Genomic DNA, 26671 nt, shown 5'->3' with positions numbered 1-26671 from the left:
TAAAACAAAAATTTTCTTCTTTAAAACAATTTAATAATCATTGATGAGATTCTCAATGTTCATTTTAAAATGAATTGTGACCATTTGTTTTCAATTACTTTGAGTTTAATAGAGAAGATGCAACATAAGTCAAGTCATTTCAATCAAATTTCACTGTGTATCACAAACCCAATTGACAACACATTATTATCATAGCTGAATAAATGCTTTGAGGGACAAGTGGAGCTCACAGTAGACTTCCTACAAGACATTCTGCAAGGTGGGGAGATGGTAGGTCTGGCTGGGTGGCTGATCTCCTAGACTTGCTATACTGGGTGCCAAGACTAAAATAACCAGAAGACTTTACGGGATCTGAATTATTCAAAAGGGAGAATGGAAAGAGATTATGAGTTGGTAGCAATGACAGATAAGATATGCTCTTTGACTAACCCAGAGATGCTGAATACAAAATTTTTTATTCTGGCAATTAGTTAGATATACCAACGTAGAAAATAACCATATCTCAAACTTCATTCAGGAGTCAGTGTGGTTGACTATAAACAACAGATTATGAATTGGGAAAAGAAAATGGAGAGCTCACTCATGATGTTCATGAGGCAGTACTGTGCATGCTGAGGAGAAATAACCTGCAGGCTTGCATCCCAAAGGGCAGGCAATGTGAAAAGAAGGGGCTGGCTTTCTGCATGGGTGCTGTGGTGGGTCTAATGACAACAATATTAAAGTGATGTATTTAGGTTCAGTAATAATAAATTCAGTTTTGAATAAAATAGGAGGTGACTGTGAGATATCCATTAAAGCCCTGTTCAGAAGACATTCAGAAGAATGGAAATGAAGTTTGGCCATGAAGTCAACATGTGAGTAGAGGGATAACACATGATCTGTTGCATCAGATAGCAGATGATGTCTCCTGAACTGGTGAACACGACCCCCACATCTGGGAGCCTACAGACATGTGAGCAATCAAGAACAAGGCTGCACTTTAGATGACAGTTGCAAAAAGGAAGCAAAGTGGATCCATATCTGCTAAGTAACACTCCCCGGAGCAAAGGATCGGTGAGCAAGACACCTGGATATTTATGGTTTGCATTTAACAAAAACAACGGGGGCGGGGGGAGGGAGCATTCAAATAGGACTCTCTCATCTATAGTAAAATAAAGACACTGACTGTGGATTGTTGCAAACCCTGGCCTATCAAGGAGATAAAACAAATAAGATACTGAAACCAATAAAGCTCCACTATCTTTTAATATGTTTAAAAATGTTTGCTTTTTCCATAATAGCTATTGCCTTAAATCACGTATCCAGGGATACAGTGCCAGCTAGTCTTACAAAGGCAGGACTCTAATGGTGCCTGTGAAGCACATGCAGGACGAGACAGTCCATCATGCCTCTAAACTTACAGTCTACCTCAAGGGACTGAGGCTCAGTGATTACACTGTGCAGAAGGCCATAAAGTTCTACCACAGAAGTCACGTCTGGATTACTAAGACATATCAGAAAACCAACCAACCCCCAGCTACACCATTGTGTGGTTGTCTTCTGAAATTCCTTGGCATCTCTGCCTCTCAAAAAAGGCTTTAATCTATACCTGGAGCTCTGATTGCACAACTGCCACTCACTGTCATTACCGAGAAGGCAGGGATGATGGGATTTAATTAGAAATTTATCTGATTTTTATTCTTACAAAGAAAAGTTCACCTGACTTTAAAATTTAATACCTATGAGTGTATTTCATAAAATAGAAGATTAAGTCCATGTTAAATAGGAGATCTAATTTAATTTTAAGCAAATAATCATCCTTTGATATAAACCTTGATGACATATTGAGATTAATTTTCCTATTCCTCCCAAATACATAAATGCCATAATATTAATCTGATTCATGTTTTTTTTTTTTATAGAAATCTTATGTCTTTGTCAGTTTGTGTTCTGTATAACAGTGACGGAAGCCTGAAGCTTTCCTACTGTGTGTCAGTGTGTTCTGTATTACAGTGACTGAAGCCTGAAGCTTCCTACTGTGTGTCAGTGTGTTCTGTATCACAGTGACAAAAGTCTGAAGCTTCCTACTGTGTGTCAGTTTCATTGGCTTTTCCAAGTAAATAAAAGTAATTCTTCTGTATATCTTTGTCTTAGTCATTTATATTCTTTATATTCATCTTACTTAAGTATGGATCTTGTACTTTTCCTGCCTCTTCTATTTGCTATTCCTAAATGTAAAACCTGCAACTATATCTTTGGTTAAAATCAAAAGCCTGAGCACTTTTCTCATAGTTTAATTGGCTGGTTGCTATTTAAATGGACACGTACCTGTTCCGTTCATGGTCACTAGCACAATGGACGGAAAGCACACAGGTATGCGAGCCTTCTGGACACTGCCCAGAGCTGTGTCTTGTATGTGGACAGACACAGGCTTCTTTACTTTCAAAACGTTGAAAGAAGTTGAGGACACTATTTTTGTAATGTTGGGAACAGAGAGTCTGCCGCATATATGCTCTCAACCCGAAGAGCACGGCCAACAACGCCTCACAATGGAAATTCACTTATTAGTCATTTAATAGGACATTTCAATTTAAACCAAACCTCCAATCAAAAATTGCTGGCTAGGATTGATTTTTTTCAGAAGTGATAAATCTTCTATTTGTGCTATCAGTAATTTTGGAGCATTATGATGTAGCCATTAAAATGCATACCACCTATAAACAAATAGACATAGTTTCCTACACTCTTCTAAATAATTTCTATCTTTCCCATAGTTCAGAATATGTTAAAACACTATTAATATAAAAAAATACTAGAGAGAGGGATGTAAATGATGTAAAGATAGTATTCATTCTCAAAGAAAATTTCGAAATTAAATAAAAAAGCATATAAATGATTAAAGTGTAATTTTGGTCTAGATGAATCTTTTAATATTATATTTCAGTGAACTGTTCTACTGAACCTGGAATGAGTTTTACACAAAAATACCCTTTCTCTAATGTGCACATACGTGCCCTGAGGGGAACTGCGGTGACTATCACGTGACGGTCTCAGGGAAGGTGGGTTTTGAGCGCCTCTCTCTCTCTCTCTCTCTCTCTCTCTCTCTCTCTCTCTCTCTGTATGTGTCATCAGTTGGTTTCTTTATGAGTTTCTTATGAGTTTCCTCTGGTAAATGTTAGAATGTGATTTTCTAAGCAGAGATTATAAGTTTTGAAACTCAAATAGTGGTGAAATCATGGTTCATGTGCAAATAGTTGTAAAAGAAATGAAAATATTTGATAACACCTTATACACTGAATTCTAAAATTCATTATTTATACCAAATACAAAGTGATGTACAAACATGTGTACAGTGTCAATATAATATTTCTATATAGACTCTTCCTCGGGGACCTCCTGTAAACAAAAGACGGGAAAGATGAACTTTGTATAAATTCAACTATGTTACCAGCAGAAGTTAAACTCTTAGAATAGATTTCTCACCAAAACCATGACACCCAGTGCTAAAAAAAAGGCTTCCAAAATGTCATGGACTGGTGTTTGGGAGGCACACAGGTGACAGAGTGGCCTGTATCTTCTCTACAGTTCACCCAGAAATTAACAAAGTATCACCAAGAAAATGTATTTAGCAGATGATATTCAAAAGTGAAATGCATAAATAAAAATTTCCACTTTCTAAAATAAAATTTCCAATCAGTTACAAAATACATTGTATTGCTAAGTTAAAAAACAGGAATTTTTATAATAGTTTGATTTGTTCCAGAGATAATCTGTACCTTTTAAATTTCCATTAAGCACTCATTCTTCATTACAAGTAATGAGAAATGCTTAAGCCAACTATGACAATGCAAAGACTGATATAAAGATATTATAATATGATGTATGCATTTTCCACTGCAGCAATGTCTATGTGTATGGATAGTTAAACAAATTTCTTTTTCCCCAGCCTACTAATGCAAGCTGAATTCAAATGTCTTCATTTGGATTTGGCCTCTGCCCTAGTGATTTCAGAGCACATGTTAGTTCTATTAAATTTTGTCATAAATTAACAGCACTGTAATTTAGTCAGTGGGACTAGCCATTAACACCACATACTGGGGGTCATAAATTATTGAGAGTTTTATAAAATGAGCTAATAAACTAGATATATTACTTAAACATGTAAGATTTATATAATTATATAATATTTTCATCTGACTGTAGACTTAGAAATGAGTAAAAGCATAAACTTAAAACTGCTGGTGTTTAAATTCAATTAGCTACAATCTAATCTCAAAAAAAAAAAAAAAAAAAAAAAGAATGAGCTTTAGGGCTTGTTTTCCCACAGTGCCATGTTTTTAGAATGTGGATTAAAGAGAAAGAAAGAATACTGGAGGTGGGGAAGCCATGGCGTTTACTTTGTAGCTCTTGGGAAATCTTCACAGTGGCTTCAAGACTTAGAAAGTTTGTCTTAGAACTTATTTTGGAAACAAGGTTTTTACAAGAGAATTCGGAATTTCTATTTTTCCTTTGTTTGTGTATGTTAATTTTTATTTGGGGCACGGTGTCACATAGCCAAGGCTGCTCTTGGACGATGAACTATCAAGGCCTGAGCCTTCAACTATCCCTCCTGCTTCCATCCTTTCCAAGTGCTGGCCACGCAGACATGAGCCATCATGTCAGCTGCTAGGATTTCTACACTTTAAATATTTGCTGAGAAACCTTGGGAGGCAAAGAAATTCAGATTAAATTAATTAGTTATGGATTTTATGGATAGTAGGATACAAAGCTGATAAGGATGAGTGGATTAACAGTGATGCTTCAAGATGGACACAGCAGAATACATTTTATGTTTGCATGCTGATATATTTATGTACTTGTTTTAAATATAGTAAATCCCTAAAATCAGCTCATCTTTTGGACTCTCAATAGGGTTTACCATATTTTCCTTTTTATATTGATGTTCCCATTCTTGCGAGAGTTCAACAGATTACAGCCTTACCAATTAATTTATCTATTTATCATCTGTCATCCACCTATCTATTATCTATCTATCTATCTATCTATCTATCTATCTATCTATCTATCTATCTATCTGTCTGTCTGTCTGTCTGTCTGTCTGTCTGTCTGTCTGTCTGTCTATCTATCTATCATCTACCTATCATATATCTATCTGTTATCTATCTATCACCTATCCAGATCCATAGTCTTTTGTTGAATAAATAAAAGTGGGAATTAGCTTACAAAAGTTGTAGAAGTGAATTGTGCATATTAATAAATATTAAACTGACAAGTAAAATTAAAGTATATAAATGGCATCCTATTTGAATTATTACATAATGCTATTTTCAAGCTTTAAAGCTTAGCATTCAGTTTTATCAACTGGATACTTAAAAGAGGCTTAAATTTCTCAAAAAATTTTTCAGAAACCTTTATGTGTAATTATGTTTCAAAATTTAATAAATAACTCAATTATTTCAAGAACTAACTTTTCAAAAAGCTCCATTTCAATCATAAATAATTGAATGCTACAATAACATTCTATATAATATGTATTTTTTTCTGAGAATAGATATCTGGGATTAAAAGCAATAATTCTATTTCATTAAGTTGTATCTTTTATTATATGAGATTATAATTTCATCATTACCCTTTCTTCCCTCCAAACCCTTTTATATACCTCCTTGCTCTGTTTACATTGATTGTTGTTACACGCTTATATATGCATATATATATATATATATAGCCTAAGTACATAAAGGAATTGTGGTAAAACACTAGAAATTATTGGACAAATTATTGGATAAATCTATTGACCCACAGAACCTGGAAGAAAACAATTCATATAAAAATTTACTTTTAATTTAAGCATAAATATATTAAATATTAAATACTGAATAATAGTAAACTGTGAAATTGTCCATTTTATTTGTTTATCTATTTATTAAAAAGAATATTGAGCATTTGTCCTACAACCAATTTTCAGTCATTTATGTACTCTCGTAGGCTGCATTATTTTATTTTTGTTTTCAGTTTTGTAAGGAGCTAATGATTATGAGGATGAAAAAATTAATTATTATGGTGTGAAAACATTCTCTTCCAGGTCAATTAGGATGGGTGGTTATAAAAGTGAAGATTACATGGTAAATCAATTCTACATAGAAGGAATAGCATCTTCATGAAAGATTCAACCCTTTAAAATCTAGAGCCTTCCATCAACTATCTATGTTACACTTTTGGGGACTTCTGGCCTGCATCACCAGTGCGTTTTCATGTATTTGTATTGTTTTGTTAAGTTTTCCTGAGACAGGGTTTCTCAGTGTAACAGCTCTGCCTATCCTGGAACTCACTGTGTAGACCAGACTGGATTCGAACTCACAGAGACCCACCTGCCTCCGCCTCCAAGTGCTAGGATTAAAGGCGTGCACTATCATATGCAGTTGTGATTTCATGTTATTAATGACAACAATAAAATGGGGAAGTAGCAACTGACTCTCACACATCAGCAAACATATTATTGAGACATTTCTTCAGCCATGTTCCAGATATTAATCAATTATTTTGTGTATTTTATATAAAATTTAAATAAAATTAGAAAGCACTCTCATATCATCCTAACTACTCCACAACCTCAGAAGGATGCTTCAAAACCTCGTGTACTATGATTCAGTAAGCTGACAGCTGCAAATGCCGGGCATCGAGTGAATGATAATACTTCTGAAATCCATCCTGGCCCTTTGCAAAGCTTATCCTTTCATGCTTTTGAAATGGTCCTTTTGTCTTAAGACAAAGCAATCTTGAAAGTTATAGTCCACTGAAACATCTTTCTCTTTTTAGTAGAATTTTAGAAATATTTTAAATGCATTTTTATCTCTAGTGAGAATTCAGTAAGATTTTATCCATTGAAGCAAAATGCCAGACCATTTAAAAAGTCCCCATCTCAGGTTCCAGGCGCTATTTTCTCTCCAATTGTCAATCCTTTTTTAATTTGCTGTGAACAGTACTGTCAGTCTGTTGTGGGAGCTATTTTAATTTAAGATTTCATTATCTCTCTTCCCCAACCTTTGAATGGCCTGTCACTTGTTATACTCATCATCAAAGCTAGCCGACGATACATCTGATTCCAGCCTTCAATTTATTGAGACATTGAATTGTGCAATGTATTTTTTTCCTTTCCTCCCTCTGTGGTTCCTTTTTAGAAACAAAGAAACACAAAATTTGACTTGTATTCTCTGCCAGACAGCAAGAAAATTATAGCAAATATTTGAATATTAATTTAAAATTTTATAAACTATTTTTTCTACAACACTAAACTTTATAGACTGAAAACAATACAAATGGAAGAAATTTAGTGACCATAGTATGACCGGAAGTATGGGTGGGGTCCTCTTCATACGCAAATGTGCTGTTAACCTCAAGTGAAAAAATGGTTTTAATGCCAGAATTAGTTGTATTTGCTGATGCAGACTTTTGAATTCTCCAAAGTATTCTTAACTCACTTAAATTTTTTCAGTGTTGATTATTAAGCCCAGTACCTGGGGCAGTAGTCACATACACAAAGTCACTGAGCACCACCTCAGCTTGATATGATGAATATCAAGTGCACTCTCTTAAGAATGACTTCCACTGAGATAGTCTTAAATATTGGCCAAATTTGAAGGAATATGAGAAAAAGCTCAGAATGGAATACAATAAAATAGAATACAATAAAAGCTCAGAATGGGCACAATAAAACATTAGCTCTAATCATGTTCCAATTTGGTCTGCTGTGGTTGCCTCTGCTAAGGTTGTCGAGAAGAACAAACCACTACCCTGTTTTCATAACGTCCCCAAGGTGAGTCTGAGGGACCGACCTAAGACTGCAGGAGGAATGGAAGAATCAGCATCAAGTTCGTACATGGAACAGAGAAGTTGAGTTTTGTTGTTCAATGGGACCATAGAAAACGAGACTCCACCGCTCAGTGAACAACCTTAAGATCTTGCCCCATGAGGAATAATCAGCTTAAATACCGAGGAGACCCAACCCCACATACCTAAAACACCCAGGCAGGGAACTCCACCCTTCTGCAACTTCCATTCCCTTATGCTCCCACCCCTGACCCATTCACCACTGCAGCCTGCCAGCAGCTCTTATCTAGGGAAGGGAGGGGAGCAGTGCCTATGCAAATATGGGACGACTACATGGTAGGAGACTGAGTTCTGAGTACTTTTTGACATTGGTTCTATGATTATATTTACCAATTTTATTATCTAAAGTCACACACACCCCACCTCCACCCCCACAGCGCCTTATTCAGAGATAGTCACTAAAAAACTTTAGGAGGCTAACGAATTAAGTTGGACTTTAATAACGAGACTATTTAGCACTTGTATAAAATGAAAAGAATAGAAAAGAAATGAATTTTTCAAAATAATGTTCTACTAGTTTCATTTCTAGCATCTACATGGCAGCTCATAACTGTATGTAACTCTGGTTTCAGGGGACCTAATAACCCTTTCCAGGTTACACAGGCATCTGCACACATGTGTTGCACATACATGTATGCAGGCAAAAACACTCAGGAATTAACATAAAATAAAAAATAGATCTTTAAAGAACAAACAAACAAATACCCTTAAAATGTTTCTCATGTTTCAATTAAGTGGTTTGATTGCTTTACACATTCAAACATTACAAGATTGCTCTAAAATACAATGTTTTTAGCATGGACAGAATGATATTATCTGTACAAACTAATACAATAGCAGTATATCAGAAGACTCCTGAAGACAAGATGCTGTGTTCAAAATAGAAGGGCAATCCGTCAAGGTATTATAATGTTTTGTCTTTTCTAAAACAGAAAAAGTTGGTAACTGAATAAATTTATCTTGTTTATGTACCTATTAAATAAGGTATACATTTCCCCTATAAAATATATCAATTTATTCATAGCATATATGTCCCCACTTAAAACTGCATTTCCAACCAGAAATATGAGATTATTTATCTATTATTTTTGAACATAAATACATTTCAAGAATTCAAGAATTTCAAGGTGAAATTTTGAAATTGAGATTCTGAATTAAGTTCAGTGAAGTGGCAATTGCCACCCTTCGCCACATGCGTAGTTGCCATAGGTCACCTGAATCCAGAGTTCTCTGCCAGCCTGGGCAGCAATACAAGATTTTTATCTTAAACCAAAGCAACAACAATAATATAAAACAAAAAATCAATCCTGAACTAAAGGCAAACAAGAATCTAGCATATCTCTACTGAGCAGCCAAATAGTTCTAATCTGTATCCATAAGAATGGAGAACAAACAGTTGAAAACAGATGCACAGGTATGATTTACAAACAGTTCTAAAATATAAAGGACAGGGATAGGGAAGAAATAGTTTTAAACCAAATACCACACGGATGGAGGACAAACAGTTCTAAACCCATACTAGAGGGCGATGTATGGATAGTTCTAAACCATATAGCCCAGGGGTGGTGGACAGACAGTTCTAACCAGATACCCAGATACAGGGATGGTGTAAAAATAGATCGGAACATATACTACAAGGACTGAACAGAACTATCAAAATGGCCTTCCTTTCTTTGTTTTGTAAATATCCTCGTAATATTTTCAGGCTATAGCAACTGTTCTGTTGAAGAAAATGGAATTTATTCTGCTTGGGATGCCATAGTGAATAATGATGGGTTACACATCCAGAGGACTAGTGAGTACAAATTGCAATGCTTCCAAGAGCATTTCCAGTGGGGAGGTGTCCTTGGCTTCTGATGGCCACCTTCCCAAGACAGCACATATATCTGTTTGTGCATGTAGAGTTAAGGAGGAGAGAGAGAAGAAGGGAAGGAAGTAGGCAGGAAGAGAGGGAAGAGGGGAAATACAGAGAAAGGAGAGACACTAACTCTCACTCCCTTCTTACAAAGGCACCAAACCTTTCAGGAGAGGGGCAATCCTTATGACATTTTTCCCCAAATGGTTTTGTAAACTCTTCCTTTCCAAAACTAGTCACACAGAGGGTTACAGCTAACGTGTCTAAAGTTTGGTGGAGACACAATTTAGCCCAACATGATTTGCAAAATCTATAATATGAATTGGTCTATTATTGGGTAACCCAGAATAAATTACAAGGCTGGTCTCTGTGTGATTTGAATGATACTGAACCATAGGCGTTTGCGTATCAGAATATGAACACAAAGGTGTTACCTACGAGCTTGCATATATCACAAAAACATCAATGGAAAAAGGTAATAAACGCAAGCAGCAGCTTTATCTCAGGAGTAGAATTGCTTCTCTTGTATCAGTTATTAAATATGGTCCAATGATCAGAGTCTGAAATGCATGTTTGAGCCTCGGGCTTGGCCTCCATGTCCTTTTATGATGTCCCTACAATTTCGCTGTTCTGTTGCTAATGAGGAGCAATACTAATTATTTAGCTAATCCCTTTGTTACAATAGATGATCACTTTGCCACAGGATGAATTGTTCTTTCAAGAGTGCCCTTTCCTAGCACTTAATCAGATTTCTGCTTGTATGATTCAGAATCAAGCCTTTCTAATTTAAATTGCATTTTTAAAAGATGAAAGCAAAGCCACTCTGCTAATATTAGAGCCGTGGAAACATCTTACTGACAGTCTTGAACAACAGACATCTTTTAGTCACTGGGCATGAAACTGTATCATAGATGGATCCACCACTTCTGCTTGACGCTAACTGACAGGCAAATCCTCTGCTAAAATGAAATCCGTAAATGGAACTCATCAATGAAACCATTATTATTACTGTATTTTTATTTAAATTCATGTTTATGACAAATACAAACATAGAAATTTATTGCTTTGAAAATTGCAGCAGGGTAGAAGTGGTGTGGATTTTTCCATTAGGAAATCTGATCTTTGGGGGGCACATCTCTGGGGTGCTCCCACAGCAGCTAATATAAATCAGGTTTTTACACCTATAAGAAATTTAAACAAGAATAAGTTACCATATCACAAACGTAAACCAACTCTTTGAAAATCTGATATAATTTCCAATATGTTCAATAGCTAATCTGTTAAAACAAACTTTCTTAGAATTATTTATCACAAAACAAATTTGGTATAGTTTAGAGAAACATGCTAGTATTTTGAATTATTGAAAGAATGGCCTTTTGTATTCACATTTTTCTTCTTAGTATTTGGAGATTGACCAGAAAGAGGACAAGAACAAGCTCCTGTCTTACAGATTCCTTCTTTTATTACCATGTAAAACCTCGCCACAACCCAGAGAGTACATCACTTCCCCTGCAGAGGAAGAAGCTGAACAATTGGCATCTGATTCTTTCAAAGTCTGTTTTGGGCCATGTATAAATTAAAACTGATGTAGTAAAGGCTTATTTCATCTTTGGTACAGAATTCCACATGGCACTGAGAATGCCAGCATTTTATGGGTTTGAACTGTTTTCCATATGCTTGCATTTTAGATTAGAATTTCTCACTGCAAATATTCTGTAAATGGTAAATCAGTTTTAAGCTCTAATTTACTATATCAACTATTTGAGAAACCACTTAACTCAGAACAGATCAATACTAGAAAATTAACAGAGACATGAATTGCTTTAAAAATGAATTCATAAATAAATCTGTGTTTTGCTCAGATTCCAAAAAAAAAACTAACATTAATTATTTTCTGTACTGTGCACCCATTCTTTTATCTATTTTATATTCTATAATTAATTATTACTAATATACAGAAAGTAGAAAATATAGGGATTTCAGACTTACACACAACATCCTTTGAGTTTTTAGACACAGACTCTTCCAGTCTTCCCAAGCTAACATCATCGCAACTTCTGAATTGTGAAGCATCTTCACAGACACTGTATTCTAGGCAGAATAACTGACACCCTTGCCTTAGCCTTCTAAGTGAATTTCACCTGTCATTATTTTTCTCCTTTTGTGTTATTCAGAGTTTAATTTCATTTTCCTGAATCTGAAACTGATATAAGCTGATGAATTTTCATCTTTTTTCTGAATTATGATATAATTGTTTAAAAAATTGTAAGTTTGTGTTTCTCAGAAATCATTCTAGAAATTAATCAATGTGAAGTATTTTCTTCAGTCAAATAATTTTTTGCGAAATACATTATGATTTTAGATGTCCCATTGCACCAACTTTCATGAGTTTTATGAAAAACTATCCATTTTTATATTTATAATACTCTGTAACTTTGCAGATATTTCTTTGTCATTTTGCTCTTTATAATATTTAGACTTCTGTGTTCTCCCTGTGACTTAATTCTCCTCTAACAGTCTTATGAATGCTTCTATGTCTTAAGGACTTGTTAATTTAATGCTAAGGTATTTTATAATTCATTTTGTTATTTAGAACTTTTCAATTTTCCCAGGAACATCAAATATCTTATTTTCATCTACTTTTATGTGCTGAAGACCATTACAACCTCATTTATCTGAGGTTTTCGATGAATTTGTGTATTAACATTGTAATCTTATAAAATATTATAGTATCCACTTGTTGAGATAACACAGCGAGTTGCTTATGATAAGTAAATATAAATTAAGTTAGTGAAGTTACCTTTCTATCTAACCATCTCTCACTCCCCCACCTCTCTCTCTATATATATGTGTATATATATATGCATAAATATGTATATATATAAGATAAACACACATGCATGTATATATCATCTATCATGTATTCTGAAATAGGAATTTACTGTATTGCCCAGGCTAGTCTTGAACTGAAAATCTCAAGTGATCCTCCTACCTAAGACTCCCTGGTAGCTGGGAGCACACACATACATGAGCATCTCAGCTCAATATTCAGTGGTGTACCTCCTTTTGGGCCAATCAGTTGTGAAAACTTACAGAAGAGCACAAGTGGTTTGTGCAGAAGACTGGGAAAGCATTTTTGTGCTGTGTAATTAGTACATTTCGACACAAGATAAAAGATAAGTAGCTATAGCCTCTAATACAAGATAAAAATGCATCAAGATAACTTAGGTTGAAAGTATCAGTGCTTATTAGTAGTTTAAAACTTCAAAAGATAATACGATTCCTGAAAATTTCCATGTCTTATCAAAACTAACATCTTTGTAATAAAATTGTTTAATTTTTCCCATTACTGAAATTGAAATAATAATTGTCATACTTAAATTCTAGGGCACATGTAGGACAAAATCATGTGAGACTTGAAAGCATTATATAACCTCACATTCTGTTTATTTTCCATAAATAGACTAGTCTCTCATCTTTTCATTTCATATTTGTGTGTATTTGTGAGATTCATCTCAGCAAGCATCTAATTCATCCATAATCATAAAAAGAGCGACAAAATACTTTTTCAGAAATTATTTGTAAACTAAAAATTTTGATTTTCAAAGGAAAATATACTCTTCATTTCATCTTCCATAAAAATGCAAGTTGAAGCATTTTGGGGGTTAAAGGGAGATCAGAGAATACACTTCCTCAAACCATTCTCCTAAAACTCTTGATCTCGAGTGAAACGGAGACTGAGAGCCTGACTTTTGAGGGAATAAAACCTGATGTGCTAGATCCTGAAGCACACTCTTAGCACATTGCCTTTGGGTCTGTAGGTCCCTGGTCTGTGCGCTACAACCTTTTCTTTGTTATGTAGACTCCTATTCACATCCGCATCTCAATCCCTGAATCTGCTGTTCTTGGACCTGAGACAGGTAAACTATTTTCTTCTTGTTTGTTTAATTCTTGACTTTTTTGGGATATGGTCTGACTGTGTAGCCATGGCTGGTCTGGAACTCACTATATAGACCACAAATTGATCTCTAACTCATTCTGACTCTAAAATGATTACCATACTTAACTTTTTTTTTTTAAAGAAATAAATTGTATGAACCTGGAGAGATGGCACAGTTGTTAAGAGCATTTGAAGCTCTTACAGAGGACCAGGGTTCAGTTCCAGCATCCAAGTGATGTCTCATAACCATTTGTAACTACAGTTTCAGAGGATCTGTGCTCCCTTTTGGCCTCCAAAGGCACTGGGTAGGTATGTGGTACACTCACATGCATGCAGGCAGAACACTATATGCAGTCTCTACAAACTTTGTGTATGTAAAAAAACCCCATACATTTTATTAAAATTAGTATAATTCTATAGAAGAGTCTAAGAAGATAGTCCCTAAACTTGAGCCCAAAATGATTAAAAAATTAATAAAATTTTTGTGCAAACAAATCTGGGGCATTGGGGATGCATCTCAGTGGTGGAGAGCCTGCCTGGTGAGCCTGGTCCCTCACTGCAAACATAAAGAAACAAAGGAACAAGAAGATGGACCACTGCTTAGTTCACAACATTCAGAGCTTGGTTTCCTTTACATTCTAAATGAGATCTGAAAATTAAGTGGTTTAGGGGCAAAACAAAATGTAGCAACCAATGAAATTTCCAAACAAGAAAAATTTAGATGGTGCTCTAATTAAAGCTATAGTTCTGAAAATTTAAATATATAATTGACTGAAAATAATAACATTTCAATTCAAAGGACTTTAAAAAGTAATTTCCTTTGGGAAATTTGAACATGAGATTGCTTCGGAGATGTAGCTACACAAATGCCTCTGAGCGAAAGGAGAGGCTGTTCCTTGTGCTAAGCCTTCAATTAAAATGCACTTTCATATTCATTAAATCAGGAACCTACAGCAGTCCACTAAATCTGGCTCATTCTGAGGAACTGACTGCTGGCTACTGGGAATTATAGAATTTTCCAGATCTTGTTGACATTTCTAATTTGACTCCTGTCATTTGCTCATGCGGTGCAAATGCTGGATGTGAATTTTAGAGGCATATAGGCCACAGGAGGTTAGCCTTGCTCATGAGACATCAGCAAATGAGAACGCAATATGGAGAAAAAATGAGGCAAAACAAATGATCCAAACTTTGAGCTTTTCTTTTTTTCAAAAGTAAGTTGTATACCAAATACTACCCTGTGATTTTTAAAAACATAAGCATTTATCTTATTTATTTTTCAAGCTAATAGTATTATTCTTTATGACTTTAAAATTATTTTTACAGATGCTTTCAAATAATTTATTCTAAATTGGAAACAAAAGCATTGATATCTTCAAAGTTCTTGTAAGTTTTAAAAAATATTTTGTGGTATGCAAAAAATTAATATTCTTTGTTTTTTTTTTTTTTTTTTTTTTTTGGTTTTTCAAGACAGGGTTTCTCTGTGTAGCTTTGCGCCTTTCCTGGAACTCACATGGTAGCCCAGGCTGGCCTCGAACTCACAGAGATCCTTCTGCCTCTGCCTCCCAAGTGCTGGGATTAAAGGCGTGCGCCACCACCGCCCGGCTAAAAAATTAATATTCTTAAAAAGTGTATGCTTTTCTATATCAGTTTTCATACCTGTTCTGGATTAAAATATATTAAGACTTAGTTATGAATACTATTTCACTGAAAAACAGCAAGAACATAAGAATAAGAAAATGGAGGCCTGAGGAGATGGCTTCTGCTATAAGGTCCGAGCATGGGGACCTCAGTTTGGACCTTCATTACACATGAAAAGACCAGGTAGGTAGGCAGCGAGTAAGTCTGAAACTCCAGCACTGGTCGGAATGGGTATGAGGGTAGACACTGATGATCTTTGGAGCCCACTGGAGAGCCAGCCTTGCTGAATTAATGAGCTCCAGGTCAGTGAGAGGTCCTGTCTCAAAAGGTCAAGAGAGTGAATGGAGGGGATACCCAATGTCAGGTTCTGCCTCTACACACAGAGGGACACACAGAGACACCACACAAGAGTAAGGAAACCAGGGCTGGGAGAATGGCTCATTCATCAAAGTGCTTGCCTTAAAAGACGGAGGATGAGGGTTTGCTCCTAGAGCTCACATAAAAATATTGGGTATAGTGGTGGGTGAATGTGATTCCAGTGACAGGCAGGTGGACAGAGAGGAGCCTTGGTGCTCACCCGTGGGTCATTCTAACCTAATTTGTGAGCTACAGACCAGTAACAGACCCTGTCTCAAAGGAGGTAGAAGATTTTCCTGAGGATAATGCCCAAGATATCCCCTGGCCTCAGCACGTACACATAGACACACACACAGACACACACAGAGGCTCTCTGTCTCTGTCTCTGTCTCTGTCTCTGTCGCTCGCGCTCTCTCTCTCTCTCTCTCACACACATACACACACACACACACACACACACACACACACACACACACACACACGAGTAAGAAAAGAGGTCTTCTAGAGGACTCTTCTTTGCTTCGTAGCAGCCATGCTGCATAGTCAGTCACTCCAGCTCTAGGAGATGTGGCAACCTCTTAAAAGGACTGTGGCCACCATCACTCATGTGTACATGCACATACACAGGCAGAAACACACAGATAATTAAAAGTAATAAAGTAAATCTATAGAAAGGGAAAGTGAGGATTCTCCTGTAAAGTATCACATTTCTTGTAGACAATTTTGGTTCTGAAATCATCAAATGTTAATCTATGAACTCATAGAAAGACTCTCTTTTGACAACAAATGCCAGATAGGTCTCCTACTGAGGAACAAACAGATATTCAGGCAGCCCTTCACTTAGCTATATTTAGGCATACAAGTTTTGTTTTATTTATTTCACATCAAGCATTCATGAGAATACATATGCTAAAGAAAACAAGCCACAGAATATAGCTGTTACATGAAAAAAAATCACTGGCTAAGGGTATCTTTTTGTCATTTATAAATTACTGAATATCAGGAACAGGGAATATATGAAATGCCAGACAACAAAGCCAACAAAATTATATAAGATTTCTAACAAGGTAACAATACTCAAGGTAGCATCCGGTTTCTTAAACCAGTCATGCTAATTGGAACAGTGTCATGAGACTTACAGATGGAATTAATATTAGCAAGCTGCCATAAGCTTACCTTGAGTTTGCTATTATTTAGAGAACTTAAATTATATTGTTACTTTATCCTCAAATGGCCTTTTGGGTCTATAATTCTAACTCCATTTTATATATATGAAAATGTTTGCGAGAAACATGAAAGATTTAGTTGAGAAAATAATACTACTAAAGTTTAGATCTGAACTCATGCAGTCTGGCTCCCAAATTCAAATAATTTCAGGTATACTCTGCATACTTGATAAATTCTACAGTTTCTTCAATTTGGGAGAATATAAGAAGGATATTTTTTACATGCACAGTAAGTTTTCCTCTTGTTTTTAATTTTTGTTAGGAATCAGGGTATGAGGCATAGAAAGGGATTCTGGAAATGGGCCAAAGAATGAATAACACAGAAACCCAAGGCTATGACTGAGTCAAGACCCAATCACCCGGATCAAAGATCATGAGGCGCTCCTTCGGAAAAGCCCTACTTAGGCCCCTCAGATCCACACCCATTAACACGTGGAATGCCCCAGAACACACACCAGCTTCTCTGCTTCTTCCTAACGCTCACCCTCCTCCCTTCCTACAGTGAAGCCATCGTAACTGAGACTCCCAGGCAACGGTTGACAGCTTCCTTAGTCCATTTCCTTTCCCAAGAGGAAAATTCATTTGCATTTGAGCCCAGGAGACACTGGAAAATTAAAGGTGCTTTTAACCTGTTCTAAAGAAAGCCACACGGACAGACATAGTAAGAAATGGTAAAAAAAACGGCAGTTTAGAATTGCAGTCTAAAACACCCAACCTTCTCCCTTAACCAGCTGGTGTGCTTGTGCGTACATATACGTAGCTGTACTATTTTGATTTCTAAAGAACAAATCTATAGAATTTTAAAAGTTATTTATACTAATTAGGATATCAGATTTTTTTACTCAACAATAGATCAGAACAACCCCTACTTTCCAGTAGGGAGTTCTAGAAGCTAACTGATAGAAACTGTAAACGGAAATCACATTTGTCACTTTGCATAAGTAAGAGTCTACCTGTGACATTTTGTTGTTGTTATTGTTTTTGTGGCTGTTCAGTTCTGTTGTATTTATGTTTCTAGAGACTGAACCCAGGACAGGCCTTACCTGCTAGTCAACCAATCTAGTACTGAGCTGTGGCTCAAGACTTCCTATGGACCCTGATACCAGTTGACTGAGACGGTTTCATGCTTGCTCCCTTCTTTGTTTCTCTGAGACATGTAAGACACACTCAGCATCCCAAGGCCTCCTCACAGTCTCTTTACTTACAGCCCTCATAGATGTCCGTGGGAATATGGACCGCTGCATGCTGGTAGGAGATCTGGCGTCCGAAATTAGCATCTTCAATAAAGACGGGTTTAATTCGCTGGCTGCCTGGCTCACTCTCATTTTTTTCAGGCTATGTAGGAAGAGAAAGATAATAAACAACTTTATAAAATATGCTAACAGACATTTTCATATTCACTTTCATGTTTGCTCAGTATATATTCTTCAAAAGATAGAACTACATTTTAAATATAGTGCCATGATGCCATTGCTCATGCAAATTTCCATCCAGGTAATAGCACTTATGTTAAATGCTCATGTAACCCAATTAAAACTAACGTGTTTCCTGATTTCTTCAAGTTGGAAGCATTCTAGAAACATCTGGAGTTTTATCTTAAAATACATGAGATGTAGATTTAAAATACAGAATCACTGTCATAGGACAACCAAATTTAAATTATCCACTTGAAATAAATTTCAGGATTTATGTTACCAAGCCTATAGTGGACAGCTGACAATAATTTGAGAAACAATAGCACACATGAGGATAAAACAAAATGAAACATCATTATTTTATGCCATTTTCTTGACTTTTGCAACTTTTCTATGTGAATTGGTTATGTTTTGAAAAGAAAGTGTATGAAAGAAGAATAGAACCATTACAATTCTAAATATAATTAATTAAATCTAACTTTAGTTTTCTGAAATAGGCATCAGGATCCCATTAATAATGGTGCAAACCAATGATCTAAGAATTAAAATGAAGAGTTAATTTCCTCTGTCATCTGTCCTCTCTGATTGTGCCAGCCATATTGTGTTATCTTACTACCCACTGGGCAGGAGTCTACCCACAATGCTTCTGTAATGTTTTTACCTTGCATATTAAACATATTTTTTCAATTGAAATATAGTTTTATAAGTTTTTCGCTAGCTATTTTTAATACTAAATTTAGACTTATGTTTTCAGTTCCTTTATTGTGTAAAATGTTTTATATATTCTAAAGGCAAACTCTTTAAAACAAGACAGGAATAAAAATGGCATTTAAATACAGTTCACGGAAAAGTCCCAGCATTCATCAGCACATGACAGTGATATACCTGACAGACAATAGAGAAAAGTATCATCAATAACCAAAAAATGCCAGAAAGCGTTGGTAGAATGTTGTAAGAACAAAAACCCAACAGGTTTGCAGAGAGGAGATAGTTTATTATTTTGCTATGTTATTTCATGTTATGTTATTATTTATTATTTTATTGTTTTAATAAATGTATCCCATCAAGTAACACATCAGTATCTTCAAATACTGAGATAAACATACATTGTTATCTGGAACATTAAAAAGACCACTAAGACAGGAATATTAGCAGCACAGATCTTCCTGATCTGAACTCCTCCACAGCACTCCACTGTGTCAGTTTAGGAAGCCATGATCACATGATTTTTGCGTAAGGAACCATTACCCTGTAGAGTGGTATCACCACATATGCACACAAATGGGTCTACTTAGGATTTGAACTGTAAAATTGCTGTTTGGTAAACTGTTTGAAAACAACACATTTTTGTCATCCAGTACAAGCCAGGGATATACACATTTTTTTTTTTTTTTTTTTTTTTTTTTTTTTTTTTTTTGGTTTTTCGAGACAGGGTTTCTCTGTGTAGCTTTGCGCCTTTCCTGACACTCACTTGGTAGTCCAGGCTGGCCTCGAACTCACAGAGATCCGCCTACCTCTGCCTCCCAAGTGCTGGGATTAAAGGCGTGCGCCACCACCGCCCGGCCGATATACACATTTCTTAACAAACAGAATTTCTGTATTTACAAGTGCCAAACTTAAAGTGAAATATCTGTATGAGAGAATTACTCACCATACAGAGGAACATAGGAAGGGAGATGAGCAAGGAGGAGCCACAAAGAAAAATACTGCTTTCTTTGGTTAAGAAATGTAACACATCTGCCTTAATTAGGGAAAGGAAAATATGTAAATGATACTGGAGTTTGTTTTTTTCTTACTTAGATCATAATATGAGACAACATACTTTATATAAAATCATTCTCCATGGTTTAGCCTTGGATACTATGGACTGAATAAGAGAAGGGGATATTAAGAAAATAATAACTAGTGCTATCATTGCCGTGAAGAAACACTGAACCACTGGATGATATCACAGCACATCTCACCCATGAGGATGCTAAAACAGGGACCACTTTACTGATTCTAAGAAGTAGTGAGGTCAGTGGCAGAGTGCCACCAGCACCCATTCAGTGCTGTAGAATACAGACTCTCAGGCTCCATCTCTAAACCAGCCATCATAAATAACACAAGAGCTTCCCAGGATTTTAACAAGTCAAGGAGGAAATATAAGTTAAAATATGATTCTACAAGTTACCAATCAATTAAACTAGGTACAAGTGACTGCTCAGTAGAATACCTCATGAAAAATTAGGATTAGCAATAAGCATATCAAACATAATAACAGACACCTAAATTTTGTTAACTTTTATTTATAATATAGTCTTATCATTTCTAAACAATGGATGAATGAAAATGGTAACATTTGTCAAATATGTTTCAGAAGGCAACATTTTTTGGAGCTAGTGCAGGCTTTAATCTCTCTCCTGAAATGAGTTGGGAAAATCATGCATGCCAATTACACATCTGATAGAGAGCTAGTATTAAGAATATATAAAAATTCAAAAAATTAGATATCAGAAAACAAATAATCCAATTTAAAATATGGTGCAGATGTAAACAGAGAAATCCCAAAGGAGGAAATTTAAGTGGCTGAGAAACATTTAAAGAAATGTTCAAAATCTTTAGCCATCTGAGAATTGCAAATCAAAATTAAGATTTTATTAACCTGCCAGAATGGCTAAGTTAAATAAAACAAATGACAGCTCATGATGATGAGTATATAAAGTAAGGGGAACACTCATCCATTGCTGGTAGGAAGGCAAACTTGTACAGACAATATGGAAATCAGTGTGGCGGTTCCTCAGGAGGATGGGAATCAATTTACCTCAAGATCCAGCTATTGGGCATATACCACTCTTGGATATATACCTAAAGGTTGTTTCATCCTATCACAGAGACGTTTGTTCAGTCATGATCATTGCTGCTTTATTCATAATAAGCATAAAGTGGAAACAACATGTATCTGTTAATATACTCTATACTGTCTGTTAGTATATTTTATACTGTCTGTTAATATACTCTATACTGTCTGTTAGTATATGCTATACTGTCTGTTAGTATACTTTATACTGTCTGTTAGTATACGCTATACTGTCTGTTAGTATAGAGTACGGGACTAGGAGGAAGGCTCTAGTAAAGAAAATGAAATAAAATAGATAGTTATAGATGGATGATGCTAGATTGGAGTGGGGATGTAGCTGGAGGGAAGGGGGATAAGGGAAGGGATACAGGGAAAGACAGCTAAAACTAAGGGCCATTCAAGGGGTAATATGGAAAGCTAATACAGTAGAAGTTTCCTAAAATACATACATATGTGAAAGCAATCAAAATGAAATTACAAAATAGTGAGGAAACAAAACCCCAAATGGCTATGTCTTGTCACCAAATGAAGCTTCCAGTACGAGGATTGGATTATATCTAATTGAGCTGTTCAGAGACCCCACAGAAATCCCAAACAACCCAGGTTATTGTCAAGATTGCTCTCTAAACATTGACAGCGAAGGCCCATTGCTGAAGCTGGAGACAATACATATACAACTCACTGAACAAGGAGATATCAAGATGGTGCCTACACAGAAACTTTACCCCTATTTTCCAGGCTCTTTGGTATAGGAAGGTACCTGCATGCTACCAAAGGAGAAACATAAACACCAAGCCAGCCACAAGACCTTTATCTAAAATGGTGTACTACCTATAAGATACGCTAGGGCAGTGGTGGCACAAAGCTTGTGGGAATAACTAACCAATAACAGATTTGACCTAAGATCCACTCCACGAGATGGAACATATACCTCACTGCTTAGATGGCCAAGAACCTGAGATTAACCTATTCCTCATATTGGAGTGCCTTAATACAAGGTACTACCTCAACTTGATATGCCATGCTTTGCTGACACCCTTGGGAGACCTTCCCCTTTGTGAACAGAAACAGAAGAAGTGTGAATTGGCAGGTGATGGCAGAGTCAGGAGGAGAATGGGAGGTGAAGATTGAAGGGAAACTTTAGTCAGGATGTAAGATAAATGAATAAATTTAATTAATATAATAAAAATAAAAAGAACCGGAGACTAGATAGCCCAGGGATCTAGGGCAAAACCAAATAATACTGTTCTAAAATATGTAGTGATAAAATAACTCCCAATGACATTCTGCTATACTCATAGATCAGTGCCTTATTGAGCCATCATGAGAGAGGCTTCTTCTAGCAGCATAAGGGAACAGATATAGAGACCCATGCTGTAAAATCATCCTTCTGTACGACGATTATGTGTTCATAAATATGACAGAATGCTCCTTTTATTATATTTAAGATATTGAAATTATTGTCCCTTATAATATTGAAACTCTAGTTTTACTTATATGATGACTGGAAAAAGTTTATTTAAAATAGTATCATATATTATTGATAGAGTGATATAGGAATTAATTGACATTTTAAGGGACTGTGCATAGTTCCAGTGTATGAAATGCCACATATTCTCACTAATACATCTGGATTTTTCAGATCATGTAAGAGATGAAATAGCATTTCTCTTCAGTTTTTTTCCAATGTATCTCATCTGAAATAAATAGACTTCCAAATGTTCAGGTTTGGACAGAGAAACTGAGCAAGTGAATTCTAAAAATATAATCAAATGTTCTTTATAAAACACATAAGCAAAACACAAGATGTTCATGTCTTAGACTACCCTTAGTTCAATTTAAATTATTAAATAATAATTAGGTCACTTAGAATCAGAAGTGCATGTTGATGGCTGGGTAGATCATTCAATTTCACAAGCGGAGTGTATTTGTATGTTAAATCTGGAAATGGACAATAATTCCAAAGCAAAATACCCCTGCATATATACTATATTAAACTAAATATTCCAGTAAGAGATATTTGGGATGAAAGCTTGATTTTAAATGAGTTATTTCTGAATGTTAAACTATACTTAGAGCAAACTATTGAAATATTTACCTATCTTATCTAGGCTTTGCTGGAGAGAAGTTTCGTCATTCTACACCAGTGAGACTGGATGTGCTCTCACTCACAGGCTTGCTTGCAGTCCCACACTGTATTTATCCTAACTGCTCTCTATTATTTTTGGGCTGTGCAAACTGAGAAAATCTAACTGGTATTGAATAAAAGCAGCTTACTCTGATCATCTGGAAATGTATCCAGTCAATATTTGTATTTCACTGCTGAAGGAGTTAATCAAACGGGTTCATGTGTGAGAAAACACATTCTACAATAACCAGATGCTATACAGCCTCATATACAATTCAAAGAATGAAGGGGATCTATTTTAGAACTTTCACTTTTAAGCATTTCTTTATTTTCTATAGCTGTTTCATAGACTGTATTTACAATGCTGCATTTTAATAGTTTGTTATAGACAGTCCAGATTTTGGAATTCTTGGATGTTTCAATGATATTCCTAGTCTAAAGTGATATTCTTCTTTATAATATGCTTCATAGTCTCAAATTAGTAATTGTGAAAGTAGTATTTACTTTATTTAAAATGAACTGAACATGCAAATATATTGGCATACTGTGACAATATAATGGATTTAAAAATTAGTTTCCTCATCAACCACTACCTCACCATTGGAATTTATGCACCTGAGGCTGATCTCTAGATAAAGATGGTTGTGAGCAATGGATTCTGGGAAGCAGAGCTTCCTTTTTGTAAGCTAAATGGGCAAGTCAGAGTGAAGACTTGAGGCGGCAGCAGGCCACATCCAGTGAAGGAGTGGTCAAAGAGAAAGGTCTGGAAATTCAACCGAGCAGAGGTATTTCATTCGAGTTGTACAGCCAGGGTGAGTATTAAACAACGACTCTAGCGCAGTGGCCATGAGAACACAGTGGTGTTGTCTCTGAATTGTTCAGCGGTTTTCTCCTCGGAGATGCTAAGACTTATAGACCTATTTACTAGATGAAAAGATGTAGCAGGTAAGTATGTACTGGGGTACACTGAACAAAAACACAGTAAGGATTTAAATAATACTAATAATTGAAAATTTATTTATTTGAATCATAAGAAGAAAATAAAAATTATATTAATAGTTATATTACCTTCACAAAAATATTTGAATTTATCTATTCATATTGAACATAGCAACATGTTCTTATCTATGAAATAAAAAGATTTATTCTGTTGTTTTTTTTTTTTACACAATTACAATGCTATAACTCTTTAGAATTACATTGTGAAAATCTAAAACATCAACTGTTGAGAAAAAAATTCTTCAACCTGAGAATACTTTGAAAGTAACAGGAAAAGTATATGTATGGCTGAAGAGATGGTTCAGTAGTTAGGTGCACATACTGTGCTTACACAGGACCCAAGTAAGTTCCCATTTGGTGGCTCACACCCACCTGGGACTTCAGCTGCAGGGGATCTGAGGCCCTCTTCTGGCCTGTGTAGGAACCTGCACACAGACTCACATAATTAAAATAAATAAAATTTAAAAGGGAAAACTGAACCTTTAGTTCAACTTTCTAAATTACATCCAATAGACGGGTGTGGTGGTACACAGTTAATCTCAGCACTCAGGAGGCAGAGGCAGGTGGACCTCGGAGTTCTAAAGCAGCCTGGACTACAGAGTGAATCCAGGACAGGCAGGGATACACGAGAAACCCTGTCTCAAAACAAAACAACAGCACAAGGGCCACCGTGAAGCTGCCGTGAACTCATCTTCTGCACTTTTTATATTTAAAAGTGAAGAACATGAGGTGAACAAATTTGGAAAATTTAGGGAACTGTAAGGAGCTGAAATTTTATACTAACACAAAGAAAAAATAAATTTTCTTTAAAAATCACTCTAGTGGTTATTAAAGCAAAAAATATACATTTTCTAAAGGGACAAAGGTAAGTATGGACATTAGACAAATAAGTATGAATAAAAGTAGAAAGGTCTACTATGCACTTCAGTCTCAGTTTACATATTAGATTTTAGAGGTAGATTTAATTTTCCATATAAAATGTACTGGTACAAGTAATGACTACATAACAATCATAATCATAACAGAATTCTAGAATATTCTTGATGGGAAAATGCTGCATTTTTTCATCTGCAGGGATGATGAATGCCACTGACTAGCACAGTGTAAGCAGGCTCCCAAGAGGTAAAGCTGATGGAGACGAAGGGCGGGCCCATCCACATTTCACATGTTCACAGTCTTAAACTAGCAACACTGTACAGTGTGGTACACTCACTAAAGTGCACACTTCTACATGTTGAACCTAAGTCTATGACTTCTATTGAAGGGAGAAGCAGGTGATTGCGGAGCCACTAAAGGTTCAAGGGTACACTCCCTTCCTCTGTGGGAGTGGGAACTGCTGACACCTGCATACATTAGATGTGCATTTAAAGGATGACATTTGACTTCTGAGACATGAAACTAATAATGGCCTATCTGATAGCTGCAGGCATAGCTCACCACAGTGCACATCCATAGCTTGTGCGAGCCTATTGGAGGCTACAGGCTCAAACGGAGCGGCACTCTCAATCGATCAACATCAATATACATTTATAGAACATATTAAAAATGAAACAAGAAATATGTTCATAAACAATCTTAAAAATAACAAAGTGTAGTTTCCAGAGAAACTGTGAAATGGGGAAAAAACAGGTTATTATACTCACTTTTTATCCAGAAAATCCTCAAGTGGCTAATTTACTGTTTGCCTACCTAAATAGTAAGTAGCCATGGACACCACTCACACTGGGGGTAGTAATAATCAGACAGTAGAAAGACATGCAAAGTGGAATAGGCTTTGGATTATAAGTATTTTATTTACTGAAAGATTAACCTAAAAATTGTCAACAATAAAATTACCTTTATTGTTGGGCATTGACCCCTGTTCCTTGGGTAGCTGTTGCCTTGCTTGCTGACCTTGACCAGATGTCCTCCCTATGCTACTTTTCTGCTGGTTTCCTTCCTCCTAAACAGCTTACCAAGAGGGAGGTTCCTTGTTTGTGTATCCTTCATTTGGTGTAAACAGCTAGGATACAAGAATGTAAAACAGCTGTAGCAAACTTCTGGCCTCTGGGGTTCTCCCACTGTGCTGTAAGCCTGTATTTAAGGCCTCCTCCCTCCTTTAATAAAGAGCTTTCTACTGAGATGAATGACCTGCTGTCTTGTTTCTGTTTTAATCCTCAGCCCCTTGCTTGGACATGGTGAACAGGTGGTAGCACAGGGCGCTACACTTCATAGGACATATTAGAATTAAAAAAGGGACAAAAATGGCAGATATTATAATTTTTTTTTTCTGAGGCAGGGTTTCTATGTGTAGCCCTGGATGTCCTGGATCTCACTTTGTAGACCAGGCTGGACTTGAACTTACAGAGATCCACCTGCCTCTGATTCCTGAGTGTTGGGATTAAAGGCATACGCCACCAACACTT

The 26671-nt window shown here is 35.9% G+C and overlaps 1 protein-coding gene across 7 annotated transcripts in view; it reads right to left on the bottom strand.

Moving 5' to 3' along the window:
- Positions 1-26671, bottom strand: part of Cacna2d1 (calcium voltage-gated channel auxiliary subunit alpha2delta 1) — a 432008-nt gene that overhangs the window by 136287 nt on the left and 269050 nt on the right. For all 7 annotated transcript variants that reach the window (XM_076566314.1, XM_076566315.1, XM_076566316.1 and 4 more), the window contains one exon: positions 18091-18220. In XM_076566314.1, the coding sequence (XP_076422429.1) occupies positions 18091-18220 (130 nt within the window). The remainder of the gene's footprint in view (positions 1-18090; positions 18221-26671) is intronic.

Source organism: Peromyscus maniculatus, chromosome 3 (assembly GCF_049852395.1).
Source record: "Peromyscus maniculatus bairdii isolate BWxNUB_F1_BW_parent chromosome 3, HU_Pman_BW_mat_3.1, whole genome shotgun sequence".
NCBI lineage: Eukaryota > Metazoa > Chordata > Mammalia > Rodentia > Cricetidae > Peromyscus > Peromyscus maniculatus.
Note: the sequence above shows the minus strand (reverse complement) of the source record. Positions and strands in the feature narration are given on the sequence as shown.